The sequence below is a fragment of the Panthera onca genome, chromosome A1 (genome assembly GCF_046562875.1).
Source record: "Panthera onca isolate mPanOnc1 chromosome A1, mPanOnc1 haplotype 2, whole genome shotgun sequence".
NCBI lineage: Eukaryota > Metazoa > Chordata > Mammalia > Carnivora > Felidae > Panthera > Panthera onca.
Genome location: NC_138339.1, coordinates 174,861,933 through 174,884,766, shown reverse-complemented (window position 1 = coordinate 174,884,766; position 22,834 = coordinate 174,861,933). Strand labels below are relative to the sequence as shown.

The 22,834-nt window shown below is 37.8% G+C and overlaps 1 protein-coding gene across 2 annotated transcripts in view; it reads left to right on the top strand.

The window, feature by feature from the left end:
• GPC6 (glypican 6) overlaps positions 1–22,834 on the top strand; it is a 1,113,398-nt gene that overhangs the window by 758,028 nt on the left and 332,536 nt on the right. For both annotated transcript variants that reach the window (XM_060636854.3, XM_060636855.3), the window contains exon 4: positions 8,312–8,477. In XM_060636854.3, the coding sequence (XP_060492837.1) occupies positions 8,312–8,477 (166 nt within the window). The remainder of the gene's footprint in view (positions 1–8,311; positions 8,478–22,834) is intronic.

The following is a 22,834-nucleotide window of genomic DNA, read 5'->3' as shown; positions in this document are numbered from 1 at the left end:
ACTTGTATTTCTTTATCTTGCTTAATGACTCTAGCTAGAGTTTTCAGTACTATCTTGAAAAACAGTGGTGAAAGTAGGCCTTCTTGTCTTGTTCCTGATCTTAGGGGAACTCTTTCACCATTGAGAATGATGTCAGTTGTTGGTTTTTCATAAATGGTCTCTATTATGTTTAGGATTTTCTATTCTGGATTTTCCATATGTACTTATTATGAATGAGTGGTAGCTTTTGCTGTAAGCTTTTTCTGCATCAACTGAGATTACCATGTGGGTTTTTCTCCCTTTATTCTATGAATATGATTTATTATATTGATTTATTTTTCTTGTCTTGAACCTCCCTTGCATTCCTGGGATAAATTCCCCTTGGTCGTGGTGTATAATTTTTTTTAATGTACTGTTGGGTTCAGTTTGCTAGTATTTTGTTGTTCATCTACTATTATAAAGGCATATCTGTCTACAGTTTTCTTTTCCTCCTATGTCTTTGTCTGGCTTTGCTATCAAGTAATGCTGGTCTCTAAGAATGAATTAGGAAATGTTCCTTGTCTTCTGTATTTTGGAATAGTTTAGGAAGGATTTTGCTAATTCTTCTTTACGTGTTTGATAGAATTCACCAGTGAAGCCATCTGGTCCAGAGTTTTTCATTGTTGGCAGGCTTTTGATACCAGTCCAACCTCTTTACTTATTAGAGATCTTTTCATATTTCCTAATTTTTCATGATTTAGCCTTGGTAGGTCATATTTCTAGTAATTTGCCTCTTTCATCCAGGTTATCTAATTTGTTGGTGTGTTCATTAGTTTTCTTGGCCACCATAACTTACCACCAGTGATTTAAAACCACAGAAATGTATTCCCTCACAGTTCAGTAGGCCAGAAGTCTGAGACCAAGGTATTGGCAGAATTGATTCTTTTTAGAGGCTCAGAGGGAGAGCTGATCCCACACTTCTCTCCCACCTTCTAGGAGAGGAAAGATCTCAAATCAATAACTTAACTTTATACCTTAAGGAACTGGAAAAAGAACAAACTGAAACTCAAGTTTCTTCTCCATCCTAATCTTCATCATTTCCTTTCTTTTGCTAACTTTGCTTTTAGTTTGCTCTTCTTTTGTAAATCCTTTATGTACAACATGAGTTATTGATTTGAGATATTCTCTTTTAAATGTAGGCATTTATGGCAATAAGTTTTTATTTTTGTTTTCATAAGTGTTTTCATTTTTGTTCACCTAAGTGTTTTCTAATTTCCCTACTGGTTTCTTCTTTAACCTATTGGTTATATAAGAGTGTGTGGTTTAACTTCCACATGTTTGTGAATTTTCTGGTTTTCCTTCTGATACCAGTTTCCAGCTTCATGCTATTTATAGTCAGAGAAGATACTTCATATGATTATAACCTTTATAAATATCTTAAGGCTTGAGGTTTAGCAACGCCTTTTTACTGAAATTTAGCGGTCTCTGTCTTTATTAAGCACTCTCCTGGCTGCCGTAAGTTGTTTTTTTGTTTGTTTGTTTGTTTGTTTGTTTGTTTTGTTTGCAACTAAATCTTCAAATTCTGAGAAAGCTGATTCTGTCATTTTTTGCTAGCTTACTGGTTGCTTCAGTGGAAGGACTGATTCTCAGCAGCCCCAACTCTACCATTTCTGTGATGTTGTCTGCCTCCTGTGCTTCTCTTACAGACATCTGTTTCATGACTTCCTTCAGAAGCCTTCCCTGGGGACCCTGCTTCCCCCTTCTACACTAAATGCCCTTTCCTGGGTTCCCTTTCCATGGCACTTCACCAAGACACATAAGTTTTTCCCTGAAGTGATCTGGAAATGAATGTAATCTGAGCATCCTAACATTGGTTTGAGATCTCTTTTATTCATCCCCATGAATACTGGATGAATGAAACTTGCATGACTGAACAAAGAAGAAAGAGATTTGAGTTCTCATGAACTTACTACAGAGCCTCTTTACAGGGTATAGACTGCTTTAAAAAATTAAAATTACTTAATATGAAACTACTTTGAATGGAATCTAATCTTTCTTGAGGACCTCAAGAAGATCCTTCAGAATTTCATGATACGTTAAGATGGTGAGTAGAAATACCTCATCATTTCTTACAACCCTAGGTTAGAAACTATGGAGAATGGCATGGAGTCTTGCTCAAAACACAGTTTTAATTTGTTCTGGTTAAATAGTTTACTTACATTAACTTGTTTGTCTTTTGGGAGCAGAAGAAGACAAATAGATTTATTTGATTATTTTGGCTGTATGATTTCCATAGAAACAAGCACTTACTAGGTATATGTTCATTGTGTCTATAGATTTATAACTTGGACATGTCTTGTTTTCTAAAAATATTCTAAGTAATAGATGTATTTTACATTGGCTGCTATTAAAAATAGCTAACATGAGCATCAATGCATAAATGCTGGTTCAGATACAAAAAATCTTACATATATTAAGGACATGAAATGAATTTCTATTTTTTGGTTATGGGTGTGCTATGCCTCAAATCACATTTAGAAAATGTAAGAATTACTTGCTATGACATCTTGGTACGCATGATGAACCAGGTAAATAAGTCTTAGTCGTCTCTCTCAATACAGTTTTATTAAGGGTTCTTTTTATATTTCTTTCCATGTTTCAGTGTATCTTGCTTTAATCTTTTAAAAAAGAAACACAAACAACATCAAGAAAAAACCACAAGGTTGTAACCTGAGAGCTCAATTCTTTTTATGTTATTTATTTTTATGTTATTTTATAAGAAAGCTTAGTTATAAATTATATGATTATTGAAACTAGTCAATTATAATAGCATCTATAAAATGATTATTAATGTCATTATATATAAACAGCTTCAGAAGAAGTTAACAGAAGGTCTAAACCCAAGATGCAGGGAAATGATATTGGAATCTTACTTGGTAGACTCACAAACTTGTGTGTATCTTTTCGATCGTACGATAATGGAGTAGGAACCATTGACTGTTCTCCCCCCCCCCCCCCCCGCCATTGTTGTGCATTCTTGACAAAGTCATTCTAGTGGTGAAGGACAGCATGTAAAAGTTAGGTGACAGCACAAATAAATATTCATACCAAGTGGATACCACTTTTATACACTTACCAATTTACTGATTTACCTAAGTTTATTTCCCAGTCTTTCTTTTTTTTTTTTTTTTAATGTTAATGTATTTTTGAGAGAGAGAGAGGGAGCATGAGTGGGGGAGAAACACAGAATCTGAAACAAGCTCCAGGCTTTGAGCTGTCAGCACAGAGCACGATGTGGGACTTGAACCCATGAACCGGGAGATCATGACCTGAATCTATCACGGAAACTGGTCTGGATCACCCGGCAGAAGAACCAACCGGCACTCGGAGATCTTGGAAGGAAGGAGGTTTATTTTACACCAGTGGGCTCAGAGGAGATCATTCCCCAGAGATCTGAGCCAAATGCAGGTGGGAAGGGTAATTTATAGTCATCTTCCGCATTTGTGATGACTTTCGCGTGTGTGGCAAACAAGGCAGGAAGAACCCAGAAGAGAAGCCTCTAAGCTGGGAACTAGAGTTTGTTTTAGTCCCATCAGCCATCTTATGGTGCAGAACTTTACTTATTTTCCCAACAGTAGTTATTTGGCACCTGAGGCAAGCAGGGTGGGAACAAGAACCTGGAAGGGAAGTCTTCAGGCTGGGACTGAAATTCTCTTATCAGTCCTGTTGGCCATCATACAACAGATTTTTCCCTACCAAATCGAAGTCAGACACTTAACTGACGGAGCCACCCAGGTGCCCTTTCCCAGTCTAGTTTCAATATCTAAGGAGTTACAGCTACATTTTTCAAAAATAGTAAAATATCCACATTAACTAAAAAGACATTCAACATGTTGTTTCTCAACATGGATTATATTCTTTATTTTTTCTAAATGAACACATTTTCTTTAGTGGGAAATTTTTTGTCTAATTGTTTGCAATTTTTATAAATTTGCCACACTATATGTTAGAGATATTACTTCATTGTAAATTTAAATGTGAGTTTTTAGAACTCCGTTATTTTGAAAGCAGGTTGAAAAACTCATGAACACTGAATAAGGGCTATATACCAGTTTGTGGTAACATACCAGTGTCAATTTCCTTGTTTAGATATCCTACCACAGTTATTTGAAATGTCACCATCAAGTGACATTGGTGAGTGAGGGGTACCCAAGACTCCACTCTTTTTGCATCATCTTGTGAGTCTATATTGATTTAAATACAAAAATATTTTTAAAAATTTGCTATAGCCCAATTATAAAACACCAGTAAATATTTAAAAATAGAAATATCCCTCACACAATTGGCATTTAAAACAACCTTCTTTTCAGAGACTTACTTCTAAAAGTCTTCAGTTTGGGGGCGCCTGGGTGGCTCAGTCGGTTAAGCAGCCGACTTCGGATCAGGTCACGATCTCGCGGTCCGTGAGTTCGAGCCCCGTGTCAGGCTCTGTGCTGACAGCTCAGAGCCTGGAGCCTGTTTCAGATTCTGTGTCTCCCTGTCTCTGACCCTCCCCAGTTCATGCTCTGTCTCTCCCTGTCTCAAAAATAAATAAACGTTAAAAAAAATTTTTTTTTAAATAAAAAAAATAAAAGTCTTCAGTTGGAAGTGATGATTTTTTTTTATTTTAATTCAAGCATGCAGTTGTGTCAATTCAAAAAATATGGGTCTGTGAACACGAAAGCTTAAACTTTGATGCTCCACATTCTATTTTCTTCTTCAAATGCCCTTTATTTGACCAGGAGGGATGTCATTTCCAAAAGTACTGAGAGACCCACATTTAACTTGAACAACATTGTTCTTGTAGGTTATTAAGGCTGTTCAATTTTCTCTGTTGGTTGCTACCCTGAGTTGGAGACGAGACTCTTCTAAAATGTCAGACTGAGAAAATTGTACTGGTTCCAACACAATTAAAAAAAAAAAAAGCTTAGGAATTAATGCTATCAATAGCCTTTGAAAACAAACTTAAAAAGTAACAATTGAATGCTAAGAGGGATAAAACTGTCTTTCTTTTTTTCTTTGAATCTCAGTGTGGCCAAGAAATTGAGGAACACAATAGAGAGTTCAATTCACAAGGCTCTTCCTGAGTGCCTAAATCATCATTACAATGCCTGTTAACGATGTTCTTGTTTTGCAGAGCAGTGCAGGTTATGAGGGTGACAGAGTCCCTACAGCCTAAAAGATCTCAAATTTGCATCCCAGGTATTGACACGTGCTCCATATTGGTACTGGAATACTGAGTGAGAAGAATCAAAGCATCCTATAAAACCAATAGCAAGAAAACCAAAAATCCAACACAGTCCAAGGACGAAATTGCATGGCCAGCTCAGGTGAAAACAGAGTTGGTCTCTGGAGAAAGGCATCAGGGTCACGACAGAAGTCACAAGGCTATGGAAAACAAAATTCTGTGGGCACAAGTTTGTAGGATTGCAACCATATCAAATAAGTAAAATGCATAAGAATTTGAAATTCCACATAAATTCTGAATGGAAAATACAGAATTATTTTCTCTTTTCTGCGACTGGCTTGGGATGTATGTGGATAAAAGAAATTTTTAAGACAGTATTGCTCCGTTGTGGATAAAATTTGCCATATTCACAAAATAGCCTATCTGGAGAGGATGATACTGTGACACCAATGTGTGCTCAAGTTAAAAGTCACCAGGCTCCCCAGGGCACCTGGGTGGCTGAGTCAGCTAAGTGTCCAACTTCAGCTCAGGTCATGAGCTCACAGTTCACGGGTTCAAGCCCCAGGTCAGGCTCTATGCTGACAGCTCAGAGCCTGGAGCCTGCTTTGGATTCTGTGTGCTGCTCTCTCTGCCCCTCCCCGACTTGCACTCTGTTTGTCAATAATAAATAAATGTTAAAAAAATTTTTTTTCAAATCACCAAACTCCTCAATTTTGGTATCTTTTTTTTGTTTTCTTTTGCTGTTGGAAAATAAATTTTAAAAGTCATGGATATTAAACCATTCTCTAAATATCTTTATAAAGTAAGGCCAGTTATATTTTACTTCACTTATTTGATTTGAAGTACTTAATACACTAACTTTCTGTTGCTGATCTTGTTAATTCTGTTTTATTAAAGCCAACATTAAACTACCAGGAAAAGTAAAAACCAAAAGGATATTACTTTGAATGCATAAAAAGTAAGGTGATTAATGGATAGATAGAAGATGGGTGGATATTCGAAAAAGTAAGTATAGGAAAATGTTAAATGGGGATCTAGGAGCGAGGGTATTATACATTATAACAGTCTTTCAACTTTTCTGTATGTTTGAAAACTTGTATAACATTTTGGAAATAAAATGCAAACATATTCAAAAGAACAACCAGAATCTTCAGTGCCTAAGTAAACAAATAAATAATAAGTAGCTTCATTTTCTGAAACAACAGATTAAGGATTTTGTCGGTATATATCGTAAAAGTAAGAAAATGTTACCAACAAAACGAAGCCTTGCGTTAAAAACCGCAAACACTGGGGCGTCTGGGTGGCTCAGTCAGTTGGGCGGCCGACTTCGGCTCAGGTCATGATCTCACGGTCCATGAGTTGGAGCCCCGCGTCGGGCTCTGTGCTGACAGCTCAGAGCCTGGAGCCTGTTTCGGATTCTGTGTCTCCCTCTCTCTGACCCTCCTCCGTTCATGCTCTGTCTCTCTCGGTCTCAAAAAAATAAATAAACGTTAAAAAAAAAAAATTAAAAAAAACAAAAAACCGCAAACGCGTAGGAAGACAAATACCCTATGATGTCACTCATATGTGGAATCTAAAAAAACAAAACAAATGAATAAACAAACAAACAAAAAGCAGAATCAGACCTGTAATTACAGAGAACAAATGGTTGCCAGAAGGAAGAGGGGGGAGAATGAGCAGTATCCCTGAAGGGGAGAGGGAGGCACAGGCTTCTAGTTAGGGACCCAGTAAGTCACAGGGATGAAATACAGCTCAGGGAATATAGTCAGTGGTACTATAATACTGTTGTGTGGTGACAGATGGAAACTACACCAATGCTGAGCACAACATAACATATAGAGAGGTTGAATCACAGTGTTGGACACCTGAAACTAATGTGACATTGTGTGTCCGATAATACTGAAGTAAAAAATAAAGAAATCACAACAAAACAAAACAAAATTCAAATGCGGTTTCTAGGCAAACGATGAAATGACGGAGATTAGGCAGAGTAGTGGAAAGTACCCGTTTATGCAGAACTACCCTTTATTGGTACACCTTTACATTGATGTTACGCTTTGTCAATATCTAAATGTCCTTGACACGTAATGTCACCTGTGGGCCCAGCTCTGTGTCATCAGACTGGTAAGTCTCCATGAGATCCAAATGATACAAGTTAGACTTGTTCTCATGTCTGGAACACAAGAACAGCACCATATGGCTATTTGATGAAAACACCAAAATTAGGTGGAATCAGCCAAATAAATATGATAATAATTTTGTGTCTAGTCATAAAAAAGGAGTTTTCTGTATTTTTTTTTCCTGTTGTTGGTTCATACTGTTTTAAATAGTCTTTCCTCTTGAAGTCAAATTAGAATTTTCAATGAGTCCAAAAGAGATTTTAGTGATTTAGAACCGATGGACTCAGAAGAACCTCAGCTTTTCTTATTCAAGGCAAATGCCACTCCATCATTAGTTGAATTACTGCAAGGATTTCTCCTTACATTCAACACCGGGGTCCATTTTCCACAAAGTTCCCAGAACTGCAAAGCTTCAAATGCCTGAAGACATTGCCTTGGCAGTTCCATTGCTTCTAAGCAGGCCTGGATCTTAGAAATGCCAGACAGGTTGATATCGATCCTTTTTAAAAAGTTAGGTACAAAGGAAGTGTATCTGCCAACCTCCTTTAGAAACAGGGTCAAATAACCGGTTGGAAAATTTTCTAAAGGTGTCACATTAAACTTTAATCATACCTACATTTTTACGGAGCCTTTAACTTGGCAAATTGCTTTCACGTGCATTATCTCATTTCACGTTCTATTGCGATGAAATGGTGTCCAGTTTCTAGGGCTGAATTACGATGACATAGATACCAAAATGTTGATGGGGACATTTGATGAAAATCGATTATTATGCTATCGACCAAGTATTTGACAGGAGTGGACTGGCTTCGAGCTCACGTATGACAAAGGGTTAAGATTCTAATAGTTGCTTTGCTCCACTTGCTGGAGGTTTTGAGAGCCATTTCTCCGTTTTGTTTTTGTTTTTGTTTTTTTTTTCAAGGAGAAAATGAGTTACCTCTTTTAATTTCCTCCCTCTCATCCTTCTTATTTCTGATTTTCTTTTTTCTTGTCAATAAATCTGCAGGTCAGCCCCACCCCGGGCTGCATCCGAGCTCTCATGAAGATGCTGTACTGCCCATACTGCCGGGGACTTGTCACCGTGAGGCCCTGCAACAACTATTGCCTGAACGTCATGAAGGGCTGCCTGGCCAATCAGGCTGATCTTGACACTGAATGGAATCTGTTTATAGGTAAGGAGCGTTTAGACGGATCCATGCCCTAGATTACAGAGACATAGATAACCAGCAAGAGGTTGTGGGGCCCAATGGGCAGGTCTGCAGTTGTGATGGTTTCAATGCAAAAGAGGATTAAGTGCAAAAACAAAAACAGAAAGCAGCTGCTAGCAGATTATAAAGGTGACATTTTTCTTCTTCTTTTTTAAATCCTGAAAAACAGGGTACCCTGGTATGTTTGTGAGGGACAGTCCTGGTAAAGATTGTACAAGCGAGCGTTGTTGAATTAGCTGATCTCTCTGACAAAGATAAAAAGCACTCTTGTCGAGTTTCTGGGAGTTCCTGTGGAAAGGGGCAAATTAGGGGGAAAAAAATCTCCTTAAAAAGAAAATCCTCAGCACTAGTTCTTATTTCTAGTACCTCAACATAGTCACAGATACTAGTAAAACACTCCTTCCTTGGACATCCATGATGAAAATAGCTCGGTATTTCTGCCGAAATATGCAAATCTTCTTCCTCGTGCTGTGGAGAAGGGGGCTTCAAGCCCTCAACGTGAGACAGCCTTCCTGTCTTTAGAAGGTACGATGGAAAGTGGGCAAGACGCAGGGGAAGTCTGTGAGTCGTGGCTCTGGTCTTGAGTTGCAGGAATCGCTCAGGGCGAAGTGCACTGCCAAAAGATATTTCCCAAATTGCTATCCAAGGATAAAAGGACAAATTTTACAGGCAGGCTTCTCCCAGGAAAACACACAGGCCTTGAAAGAGTGAATGTGTTTTCTCCCCCTCTGACAAAAGCCCTTCAAATAAAAGTACTTTCAATTGCATTTACTGCAATTGCATGGTGACGGGCAGAGTGGTGCACCTCACAGGGCAATTCCTTAGCTTCTGGGGGCCTTCATCATTTATGCATACCTCTAAACCAGAAGGCACGCATGAAGTCTTCTGACATCTAAGTTTGGGGTAGGGTAGGAAAAAGATCTAAGATGGGTTGGAATGTGGCGAAACCTAAGCTCATCGTGCAAAAGACGGGATTCGGTTGCAAGCATTGCCCTTTGGCAGTGAAACCCACCGGCTAACATGCTGTTATGCTTAGGAAGGCCAGGGAAAATGGTTTGGAAGTTTTAAGCAAAAAAGAGTAAATTTCAGAGTGGGTAGATTCCAATGGAACTCATCCAACAAAATCCCAGAAATCATTTCAGGGAGAATAAATTGAAATACCGTTCTCTCTTCCTTTAGTGGGAGTACAGAATCTGTCTGCGTGATCTTGGGTTACTTTATTTGAAAAATGAGGAAGTGTTTGAAAAGTTTAATCATTAAAGTACCCTTCTAACTCAGAAATGATATGATTCTTTGCTAAGATTTTGGACGGGTGTATGAATTTTTTAGAAAGGTAATAAGAATAACTCGATCTTCTAAAATATGAATTTAGATTAATTTTGGCAGAGACACTCTCCAAATAATGCTAATTAAAAAGTACTCTCATCAAGAAATCTAAAAATATTGCCACATTTTAAAACCAGATTAAACCTCATTGCCATCACTTTGAGTCATATAGATTATTCATACTTTTTGGTTGAAACTACCCTAATTTATAGCACAGTTAAATAGTCTTTGCTCAGCCTGCACCTTATTGAGGAAGGTGGACATGTGGATTTTGTTACTTAGAGCAGGACGTGATTAAGAATGAGACTATAAGGCTTTTAATTTAGAAGAGCAACAGTGACTTCCTTATTGGCTTTTTCTCCTCAGTGCTGGTTGGCTATTTTAACATCATACCTTCAATCAGTTGGCTTTCCTGGATGCCAATTAGATGTGAAATTGAATGTCTGGAAAACCGTTTGATTTAAAAACCCAGATTTGAACCCACCATGTGTTGGATGTACTATAACTAAAAGAGAGCCTGGTGGTTAGTCCTACATTAATATATTTCATACCCTTTGTTTCCATATCTCATTTTTTATTAGTCTTGGATATCAGTGAGAAAATTCTTCTTTTTTCTTTCCTCTGGCTCTGCTATGGCACTGAGAATTGACCACCAACATAGATTTTGGAGCAAAATGTGTTCTTGCTAATACTTGTCCCTATGTGAAGTTCACAAACTTGTCACATAAATCAGGCAAATGTGCCACCTGTGTTTTCCACATATGCATCCGAGATGACAGTGTCATGGGCTTCATGAATGCAGCAGGGAAGGCCAGTGAGCAAATCAATAATCCAACAGTAATTACGTAGAAAGCCCTTTCTCTGGTTGGCATCTGTAGCCCATCACCCTTGGGCTTCTAACATCTTTCCATCAGTTCCTCCACTCCTGTTGCTGTCAGTCACATGACATCTCTATCTGCTGCATTCATGCCCCAGTCTGTACATTTTTATGTGTTTTTTTTTTTTTTATGTCCTCATCTAAAATGCTAACAATGGATGCAATCAATGGTCAATAAAGACAAGAATTGAACCCGTGATACATTCTCATGATCTTTGCTATGCCACAAATTAATTGAAAGTGAGTTATGGGGCGCCTGGGTGGCTCGGTCGGTTGAGCATCCAACTCTTGATTTCAGCCCAAGTCATGATCCCAGGGCCGTGCGTTCGAGCCTGTCATCAGGCTCTGCACTGAGTGTGGAGCTTGCTTAAGATTCTATCTCTCCCCCTCACCTGCTTGTGCTCTCTCTCTTTCTCTCAAAAAATAAGTGAATTGCATTTATTTTGAATTCAGTTGTTGTGTGGATTTGTCAGTAAAAAGGTATTTCACTGACAAAATAAAATGTTCTAAGTGTTCAGCTAAAAAACCCAATGGTATTCCGTTCACTTCTGAAGCTCCATAGTTTTTTAATTTTCATTTTTTTGCAATACTAGAAAAAAAAAAAATCAAGAGTCTACTCAGGATGCTTTTCTATTGTTTTCCTGATGTAAGCAGGACCTGGGGAAACATAAGAGTGGTTTGCAGTCCGCTCTGCTCTCAATCCTAGGAACCATGCAGGAAGAAAGAGATGTCATTTGAAGCATTGACAGGCACGGCTTAGGCACTTACCCCAGGTGTTGCTCTAAATTCATGCTCAGCTTGGGGCACCTGGGTGGCTCGGTCGGTTAAGCGTCCGACTTCGGCTCAGGTCATGATCTCACGGTCCGTGAGTTCGAGCCCTGTGTCGGGCTCTGTGCTGACGGCTCAGAGCCTGGAGCCTGTTTCAGATTCTGTGTCTCCCTCTCTCTCTGCCCCTCCCCTGTTCATGCTCTGTCTCTCTGTCTCAAAAATAAATAAACGTTAAAAAAAAAAAAATTTTAATTCATGCTCAGCTTATTGCAGCCTAGCCTTTGAGTGTTGCCTGCGTGCAAAGGCCTTTTCTCGGAAAATGTTTATTATGTAAATTAAAATTTCCTAAAAGGAAACAGTTTGTGGGCAGAATTCGTTTTCAGTAATACCCTGCGGTTATTTTGAGTCTTTGGCATCGATACCAACCCTCCATGGATAAGAGCTATTCTATTTGACAAGGGGCCGTGTTGCAGATTACACCTAGCTCATGAGCACAAAAGCTAAGGCTGAAATTATATTTTTGTAGCTGCAATAAATCTTGCATCTAATTTCAAATCTAGGATATGTGGGACAGCCTCCTCCAACATCTGGTACCTTCGAAGACTTAATAGACTGTAAAAAATGGAGAAAGAAAACAAGGGTGTGGGGACAAAAGTGCTGATAAGATCAAAGGCAAAAATGCTGTTTGTTTTGTAATATTTTTTACCACTGAAATAGTAGAGGATGTTTATTACTGTAAGTATAAGAGAAACTTATCACTATGGTTCCATCAAAGTGAGAACTGAAGATGTTTGTGTCCCAACAATGCACCCTAATAGTTTAGACTTTCCCAGTTAGTAAGACTCTAATGATCTTAACCTATTAATTCAATGCCTGATATATTGAATAAGCTAGACACATGCTTTTTTTTATGCTAGGGGAACTTAATGTAGTTAACATTAATTATAATCAACTATGATAAAGTGTTAGGAAACTGGAAGCACAGGATGAGAAGTTTCTACTCAGCAGGGGACTTAATCTAGTCTAGGGTGTTGGGGAAGCTGTACCTTGGTAAATATAGAATAAAAGAGTAAACAAGACGGTGTTGAATTAGTGTTGTCAGACATAATTGATGTTGAATAGCTGTAACATACAGAATTGGTGGAATACTGTATGGGCCCCAAATATTTACAAGTAGCCTATGGCAGTTTCAATAGTCTGGTATGATCACTCAGTGATTCATAAATACTTATTTGATTTATTTTCTAAACGATTTGTGATCAAGTCTCATCACTACCACTGTCACTGACTTGAACTGAGAAGATTCAGAGAATTTGTGTTAATTTTTGTAAAGAGAAGGTTGGGTCCCTAATATATAGATACTCTCCAATGTAAAAAGGAGAAGACGGAAGAGGAGAAAAGGAAGGAAGGAAGGAAGGAAGGAAGGAAGGAAGGAAGGAAGGAATAGAGAGAGAGAAAGGAAGGAAAGAAGGAAGGGAGGGAGGGAGGAAGGAAGAGAGAGAGCAAGAGGAAGGAAGGATGGATGGACAGTAGGAAGAAAGGGAGGGAGGGAGGAAGGGAAAAGCCAGCAAAGCAGCTTGATTTTTAGTTTAGGTCTTGAGCACTTATAGTCCAGACAGTCCAGTGATATCAAACTTTCTGGGCTTTCTTTTTCCTTTCCAACTAGCCAGTTATTAAGTGTAAGGCATCCTAAAGACAGCAAACTGGCATGAGAGCATCAAACATGGAGTGCAAGGTGGGCACTACACCTGTGCCTGGCCTAGAGACCCTGCAGTGGGTATTATCCATTCATCTTCTGAGATTCATTAATACAACAGATGTTTACTAAGTAGCTGGTATGGACCTTGTTCTGGTTTATGCATGAGGCTAGAGCAGATGAGACCCTGCCTGCTGAGAATATGGCTCACTGTATGTTCTCTGATGGAATAAATGGAAACAACTAGACAGAGAAATGGAAGGGAATGCAGTAAGAGGCTGTTCTATTTTACTTTGTAAGTCTACTCTTTTAATGGAAGTATGACTAATTCAGTAATTTAAAAAACACATATCCCTGATGTTAATGGACTCGTGAGTGCAGGGATAGCAGAAACAAATCAGATAATGAACCTGGTTCCTTCATTGTGACAGCTGCTATCAAGTTGTAAATTAGAGCCAGCCGCAAGGAAGCTGTGTTAGGTTGGTCAAATGACTAGTGTCATGTAATAAATGGCTACTTTGGTGTACAAATTACTTTCTTAGGACCTGAAAGAGTTGTTTATCTGCAAGGTATTTTGTAGATTCACAACTTTGGGGGAAATGTTGCTAGAAAAACATTTATTGTTTCTAGTAAATAAACTTGGATTCTCTTTTTATAAAATACACAGCACTGTGTGATGTTGCATTTCAGCAGGATATAAAATAAACACAGGGCACCATTTCAAGCATTTGTATAAGATGCTCCTCTTTCAAAGACTTTCTTCGACGTGAAATTCTATAATATAAATCTGACAAATTTTTAGTCACAAAGAATTCCATAGTAAATATGATAGGACTCTAGCTGATAGATCCTGAAATCCCATGTTTTAAAAACCCCTAGACCCTAAACATAGAAAATCATTTCCTTTCAACCAAAGAAAAAGAAAAAATTTAAGAATTGTATTTAGCAGCACGCTTCAAGGTATCTTGGTCTCCACTTTGTATAAGACAAGAGCTTGGTTGAAAATACAGTCTAGAAACACAACTCTTAAATTGAGGAACAAAAGCCAAAGCAATTATTTTAGAATCTGATCTCACCATTACCTACAGAACTTGCTTTTGCTCATGTGCATTCCCAAAAGCAGCAAGAGGGATATTAAAAAAAAAAAAAAACACAAAAAAAAAACACTTGATTGTCTCAGTTGAAATCTAACCCCACCCAGCTCCTGCCTTCCTTTTATAGTCATTGATTCAATATTTCTCATTTCTCATGGACATTTATCATATGTTGTATTCTCTCTGTGATGCTGGCAGAATCCACAAGCAGTACTAACTCCTCAGTGAGAAAAAAAAAAAAAGAGAGAAGAAGAAAGCAAGAAAGAAAACACTTGGCTGCTACCCAGCAGCCTTTCACGAGCTGCATTTGTTATCAATTTCCTACGTTTAGAAAATGGTTTACTTCTGAACTCTGCATATGTGAAAATGTTTTTATGTGGTGCAATAGGGTTAATGCCTTGATGGTGCTATTCGACAAACACTGCGGCAGGCATTTCTTAACCTCTGAACACTCACTAATGTTCATCTTGAGGCAACAACTCAAAGGATTCATGGGACTGCAATTTCTGTTCCGCATCAGGCAAATTTTCTCACGGATCAAAGCAGGCAAAGCACATCAGTCCTAAAATTATTTGGTGCAGTAGACAAGTAGTCATTCAAGGTGCATGTGTATTTCCTTTGCCTCCAGTGCCTCTGTACGTATATGTACAGTTTCCTCTTGTATGTATATCTATCCCACTTCCCACATACTCGACTTCTATACAATTCATAATTACTGATGACTGCAAATATGATATTCTGAACTAGACTGTCATGTTGGAATCCATGGTGCTATGTAATATGACACCAACCAATGGCCTATAACAAGGCGTAACTATTTTTGCAAGTCTAATATTCTCTAGGATGTAAGATACTCCATTTATAATAGGAAGTTCACTGAAATATCTCTTATACCTTATTAAGCTCTCCAATTCCTATGAGAACCAGCAACAGAAGGATTTAGTTTCCCAGGAGAAAGCAGACCATACCACAGATGATGAGAATTGCCTTTGTAGTGGGGATTTTGCTTCTAATTTACACGTCAATTTCAGTGTTTTCTATGCATAAGTGGTTTAATTTGATAATTATATCCAAAGGACTTTGTTTGTAATGATTGACATCTGATTTTAATAAATTTTGCTAGTTTTCACTGTTATGTCTCAGCTTTAAGCTAAAACACAGGATGTCTGGCTTTTGGCATCCCAAGAGAAAACATTTGATGATTCCTCAGAATGGAATTAAATAGATTCCAAAAGGCCCAGGATCCCAGGTAAAATTCAACACTCTAAACATTAGCCTGATGACTTTCTTAGCAATTTCAATTCCAGGAAATAAGAGGAGCATGAGGTAGAAGAAATGAACTAGAAGAAGAAACTAGAACTAGAAATTGAACTAGAAGAAACTGAAGAAACTAGAACATAAGAAATATAAATGGAGCTAAATATGTGGGTTGTTAAAGCATTAAACTACATGGCTATTCACAAATAACAAACTTATAACAAGTCCCAGGGCGACCGTAACCAAAAAGTCCTTCATGAGGTGACTGATTTAATAGAATAAAAGAGTGGTTTACCTTCTGAGACATTTAGATCACTGTTAAAATCCTGATTACTAGCTGAAGTGAAAATCTTTGTTTTAACCCAAATAATAAATGCTTGTGTGATATTGCAATGCTATGTTAAAATGTCTTAATAATAGTAGTGTTAATGAGGGTACTTAGATTTCTTTTTCCCTAAATGTCACATTTACACATATGTATATGTGAATAATTACATATCTACTTATCATCTATCTATATATCTATCTATATCTTCCAATTGCATTAAAAGCTCCTTTAATTCACGATTATCTCAAGAGCTGATCATGTCTTTATGTTTGAGTCATTTTTGAAACTAGCTTTAATTTTCCTCAGGCTTGTTTCCTTAACAATTATAGAGACTTTTAGAATCTTATTATCTTCATCATGTTGGCTTTGTGGTTTGTTTATTATGAACAACCCTCCAAGGAGCCAGGGGTGGAAGCCAGGTTAGAAGAGATGGCCCCATGAATTATTCTGATGGGTAAAGGCATGTTTTCATTGGTCACTCTAAAAGGGAAATGGATATAAATGTCCTTGGGAGTAATTTAAACTTTGAGAACCTTCATGATATATGAAAACTTTGAGCTTATAATTCATTTAAAAATATCATGCCTACAGATACTTGGTAAGGTGGCCAGGAGAGAATTTAAATTAAAATAGAGCATGAAATATTCCTTGTCCTTCAAATAACAGCTTATATATAAATCCCACATAAAAAAAGATATGTCCTCGATTTTTTTCTCTGCATGGATTTAAATAATTTGCTACGCTAAGAATGTTCTTTATTATAACCTCAGAAGAAGTGAAAATTACAAAAAGAAATGAAAATAAGTCATTGAATATATGACATTACACCAAGAAGGGATGTATCTATCTGCATCACATTTTTATTCTTTAAGGTGCAGGATCTTCTAGAAAGATAACACTGATAATTAAATGCCAACAAAGTCAGTCAGTATTCACTACTAAAATCTCAATACTTAGGAAATAGAGCAATTAGAGTAATGTAATGAGAAGCCTGAGAATACTATTGGATGACATGAATAAGTTAGTAGATGTGAGAGACTTTGGGATGTAGCAGTGATTGCCAGAGCTGATGTGGTTTTCAGATTGACTCAATCAGTAAGTGACCCTGCCCTATCTCAGCCCTGCATCTATTTCTCTGGTAGTTACATGCCAGCTTGAAGTCTTTTCTCCCAGGGTAGCAGGACCATAATTCCATAAGATAATTCATTGACTTCAATAGGAAGAGTATTCTCAAAATCCACAACCATCAACTGGTGAAGGCTGTTGGGAGTTCTTGATATTATCACTTATGCATGTGTCTCCATGGTTTTCCAAATTCAATGTTCTTGATTATTGTTAGATTAGTTCCTTATTTTTATTTTTTTTTTAATTTTTTTTAACGTTTATTTATTTTTGAGACAGAGGGAGACAGAGCATGAACGGGGGAGGGTCAGAGAGAGAGGAAGACACAGAATCCGAAACAGGCTCCAGGCTCTGAGCAGTCAGCACAGAGCCCGATGCGGGGCCTGAACTCACGGACCGCGAGATCATGACCTGAGCCGAAGTCGGACGCTTAACCGACTGAGCCACCCAGGCGCCCCTAGTTCCTTATTTTTAAAACAGCTTAGTGTTTCAAACTCTTCTGTGTTAACATAGTCGTAGAAACATATTCCATCATCCAAAACCTATGTGCAATACCCAACCAGATGGGAGAACTGAAATTGTCATTAGTCCTAAGAATGTTAGGACTAATTCTACAAATACCAATACACAGTGCATTTTGAGGGTTCAGATTAGGCACAGGACCTGACCTCTGAAAGGTAATTCCACAAAGTGCAATACACATGTCCCTTCATTAATCAGCCTGGTAGTATTTTGTATTGAATCACTGTGTTGATTGAATAAAATATTTGGCAAATTTTTGGTGATCCAATTTAACATGTGCCTAATACTACCTTTATTGACTGAAAATCCAGGCATATATTTCCCGAAGTTGGCCATGAGAGAATGTTTAAATGTGTCTCGCTACTTAGTTACAATCATAGTATCCAACTTCTAAAACTATGAGAGAGTTGTAAGAAACTTTATTCACCTATCTTTGTGGTTCTGGCTTTCGTTCAAGAGAACATTACATCCATAGCAATAATAGCTAACAGCAGTTGGACACTTACTTTAACCAGGAAGTACTGTAATCACTTTATACTTTTAATCCTTAAAACAATCCTATGAAGTAGTTTATATTATGATCCCTATCGTACAGAAGGGAAAACTGAGACCAGATAAGTTAAGTGACGTATCCAAGGCCATATAACTTGTAAGTTGCAATACCAGCATTTGGCTTTAGAGCCCAGGTTCTTAACCACTACATAAATTAATTCTTACTAAGTGTTTAGAAAGTAATCCTTAGTCTTTGGCTGCATAGGATGATGGGATATGTTGGGGGAAATAGAACATTGCCAGCACTATCTAAAAGAATCTTCCGTCAACGATGGAAATGGTCTGTGTCTGTATTGTCTAAGATAGTAGCCACTAGCCACATGGGCTATTGAGCACTTGAAATGTATCGAGTGAGACTGAAAAACTGAGTTTTTATTTTATTTAATTTTACATAATTTAAATTTACTCACATGCAGCTATTGGGCACCTAAAATGTGGTTAGTGTATCTGAGGCGCTAAATTTTTCATTTATTTGTAGGTAATTTACGTTTTAATCACTGTAGATGGCTAGCAGCTCTGGTGTTGGACACTGCAGGTTTAGACCATTCAAGCACCTAAAGACTCAATGACATGGCTCAGCACCTGAATCTATCTGATTCTCTTCAAGAAGATATTTTTATTAGAGGCCTTTTTGGTGCTTAGATCCAGACTAAGGATATGGTAGACATAAAAGAAATAAAAACCGTACCACTGGATCCTGGGAAAGTATAATTTTCCAAAGAGATGAAATGTGTATTTTCAAAGTGGGAGTTGGGTTAAGTGAAGACAACATAGTTAAGAGCAATAGTCTTTGAATCACTGCATGAGATCGAATCCTGACTTCATCTTTTATTATCTATGTGGTACTTGGGGAACATTAACCTTCAAAAATCTCACTTTTCTCATCAATAAACTGGAGATTGTAGTACCTACCTCTTAGCGTTGTGTGGGTTAAACTAGATAGAGCATGGAAATCTGAGGGTTGAGACGTGTCCACAGAGATAGCACTGACAGAGAAGCACTGTGGTTCTCTATTCAGGTGAAAAACCTGTGAAGGTATGAACAGAAAATAGAATAGAAAGTAGAAGACAACAGAGTAGGCAAGGAGGCGGGACAACATCAGACACCAGAAATAGGCAAAAGAGATAACAAGGGCGGACGGAAAAACCACAGGAAAATGGTCAGAGGATAGTTAATTAGTAAGAAACTGAAGGTACAAGATTAGACGAAGTGCATTTCATCAAGCCAGCTCCTTCTTATCCCTGCTCAGGATTCACCTAAGTTCCTGAGAGATGGGACTCATCCCAGTAGAGATGAATTTGCCTTTGCTCAAGTGAATAAGCACTTGGTGAGACAGGTTGGAAAACTGTGAGTTCAAACTCACAGTTTGAACTGTGAGTTCAAACAGGCATGATGTGCTCAGGTACCTGTGAGGAAACCAAACTGGGGAAAAAAAAAAAAAGGTACTTGCTGGTATGCAGTGGGAGGTAAGATTGGTCATAATTGAACTGTTTATGCTTTGAAAGGAAGGCCAAACAGTTGACTTTCTCTTGTCGTATAGGTAATGACAAGTCACAGGGTATTTTTATTCAGGGAAGGGCAGGATCTAAGTATTCATCTGGAAGCCAGGGAGAGGATGGTTTCAGATGAATGAGACTAACAGAGGGGTTCTCTCAGCATGGAAGGAGAAAGGAAGACAGCACTCACAGTAGAGTTGGGAAAAAAAATTATAGGACTTCATGTCTGAATATCTAGGTCACTAGATGCAGAGGGGCAAGAAAAGAAATCCATCAGTTATGACTGAGATAAGCACACAAAAGAAAGATGGTGTCAGAAGCGAGTTTGGAGTATGGTGAACATGGATTTCTTCAATCTGTTTACGGCTTGAGGATTTGAGAAACAGTGGGACCAAAAACTGGGCATATCCAATTGGATGCTGAAAATAGTACTGTTCTGTAGTAGTGTTCACAAAACAGGAGCTAGGGATGCCAAGAACCATTGGAGGGTTTCCATAGCCCAAATGGATCTGCGGCCAACTTTCCTAATCAACTCCAACAGATTGTGCCCAGAATCCTCTCTCCTGGGTACCACACGGTGCCTACATGTTCCTTCCCTGCGTAGTTATACTGTCTTTACCTCTACGTGTTAAATATTTAACAGCCTGCTCATCAGTATGTATTCTCAGAATGAGCCTATATCTATAATCCCCAACCTCTTTAATTAAGTGTAGTCAGAATGTGAACTGTGCAAACATAAGAATGCTTAACATAATGATTCAATGGAGACAGGCTTACATTGCTCCCCCAAATATATTTCCTCAAGATTCAAGAACCCCTTGATGGTCAAATTTATCACACACATTGACATTTATAACTGCAGTCAATCCAAGAGGAAATGTATTTTCTATTGGCTTTGGCTTTTGCAGTCCTCAATGCATGAAATCTAGGATTACTTTGTTCATTTCTGGCCACTGCCAAGTCTGAATTTCAAGTTGAGGCATGAAATTTGTTAATTTTATTAAAAAACTTGCCCCAGGGCATTCGTTTTCTTCACTGGCCAGAATACCATGTATGAGAAAGCAGCCCATGACTTCACTGCCTGCCTTGTGGCACAGTTGTCTCCAATGAAGACTGAACATGTAAGGACCCATATAATCTATTCATTGGTTTCTGAACATGGGGTCCCCCCCCACACACACACGACCCACCCAAAGAGCAAGACAAATAGACACGAAGAAGCTTTTGCAATGCAACTTTGCAAGGAGCAGTGAGATGGTTTTTGAATCCGATATTGCCAAGTTACTGATTTAAGAATGCCCTAGAGTATAAATTATTTCTCTCACCCTCCAGAGTGACTTTTGTCAAATGCCTTCTGCTTAGCCCATTAAGGGTGAAAACCATGAAATATTATTTGATTTGTAACTCAAGAAAATGCCCTAAAACCACCTGTCCCTCTTTGGAAAACTGCCAGAACAAAGTGAGAGGAAAGGTTCAGTCTGAGAACAATAATTTGAAGTTGCCCCATGTGGCTCTGATCAAAGGTTGAGCCTGTGGGCTGCATTCAGGCTTCCGGTCTTTTCAGGAGGATTTACATTTATTTTTCTTAACCCACGTGGGAGTCCCGGGTTTTGAGATCAAAATTTCAAATAGTTTAATAGTGGCCATGCAACATTTTAAAAATAAAATCTGACAATGAATTGTGTTGAGTAGCTATTGCATTTCCTTTGAATTCCGTTTGGGGAAGTTAGTTTCAGGATTCATTTAATTTCCATATGGAATTGGTAGATATTAAATTCCATTTCTCCCGAGTGCCTCAGGACTTTTAAAAAAATCATTTTACTTCTGCTGTGCCGTGCCTCGATCCCTATCCACTTGATCTATGATCACTGGGCATTGGATTGCTAGTGTTCATTATACACTTGTTAAATCAACCTTTAAAATGTAAGGCAAGAAAAGTTTAATTTAAAGCTGCACCAGGCATTTGTTGAAGATGCAGAAGTTAATAGTTTGGAAATACAAGATGATAAAGAACAAGCCTCAGTCGACAAATTGATTAAAAGACGAAAATCAAATTCTTTAATCAGAAATGTCTGACCTGGCAGAGGAGGAGCTACTTGAGAGCTAGTGTGGTAGTCTAGGAAGGTGCCCGTGATCCTCTCTGATAAATCCATGTCCATTTATACAGGAAAGTCACAGTAATATGTGCTGAGAGAATAAGATACCAGCATCAAATTATTTGCTGCTGGAACGCATTCAGGGCCTTATTTTAAGATTTAGGTTTGACTTTCATAGAATACGTATTGTCTGCCAGGTGATATCATACATGACATTTTTATGCTTTAATAATAATGGATTGTAATTAGTATACCATTTTTCCTTCCACAGTGTTCCTCTATTTCATTTAAATATCTTAAGGTTCTCCTAAACATACACAGTCTTTTTGTTGATCACTTTTAGGCAAGTCCTTACCTGAATGAATAAAATTTAAAAATAGAGGACGTTTACTTACCAGGGGTTTAATATATGTGTGTTAAGCTTGACATATGGGTTGTATATCCAAAGGATGATGATGAAGAAATAGCTTTACAAACAGTTAATCTCTAATCTTGATCTGCTTGAAATCAATTATATTTTAATGTTTATTTTGAAATAATTTTTGATTTATAAAAAAGTTGCAAAAATAGTACAGAGTTTACATCTGTAGTATCCTCTACTCAGCTTATCCCAATGTTAACAACATACATCCATGAACATAACACAATAATCAAAACCAGGAAATTAACACTGATGCAATGTTATTAGGTAAGTACAGGCCTTATTCCAATTTCACTATTTTTATCTTTTTCATATTTCAGGATCCAATTCAGGATCCCACATGCATTTCTATGTTTTATCTTCTTAGTCTCCTTCAATCTGTGACACTTTCTCAATTTACCTTATCTTTTATGACCTTACACTTTTGATGAGGACTAGTCAGTTATTGTGCAAAATGTCTTTCAATTTGGATTTGTCTGATGTTCTCTCATGATTAGATTGAGGTTATGCATTTGGCAAGAATACTACAGAAATGATGTATCCTTCTCATATATCACATTAGAGTGTGCATTGCAGTATCTGCTGGGTTTTTCCACTGTAAAGTCACTACTTTCCCCTGTATCTGTAATACATATTTTAGAGACGTTACTTGAAGTCTATGCTAATATCCTGTTCGTCCTCAAACTTTTGGCTACTGATGCCACTCTAACATCCATAAAAAGATCTTGCCCACAGTAGTATTAGTGGAACATCTGCATAAAGGTGA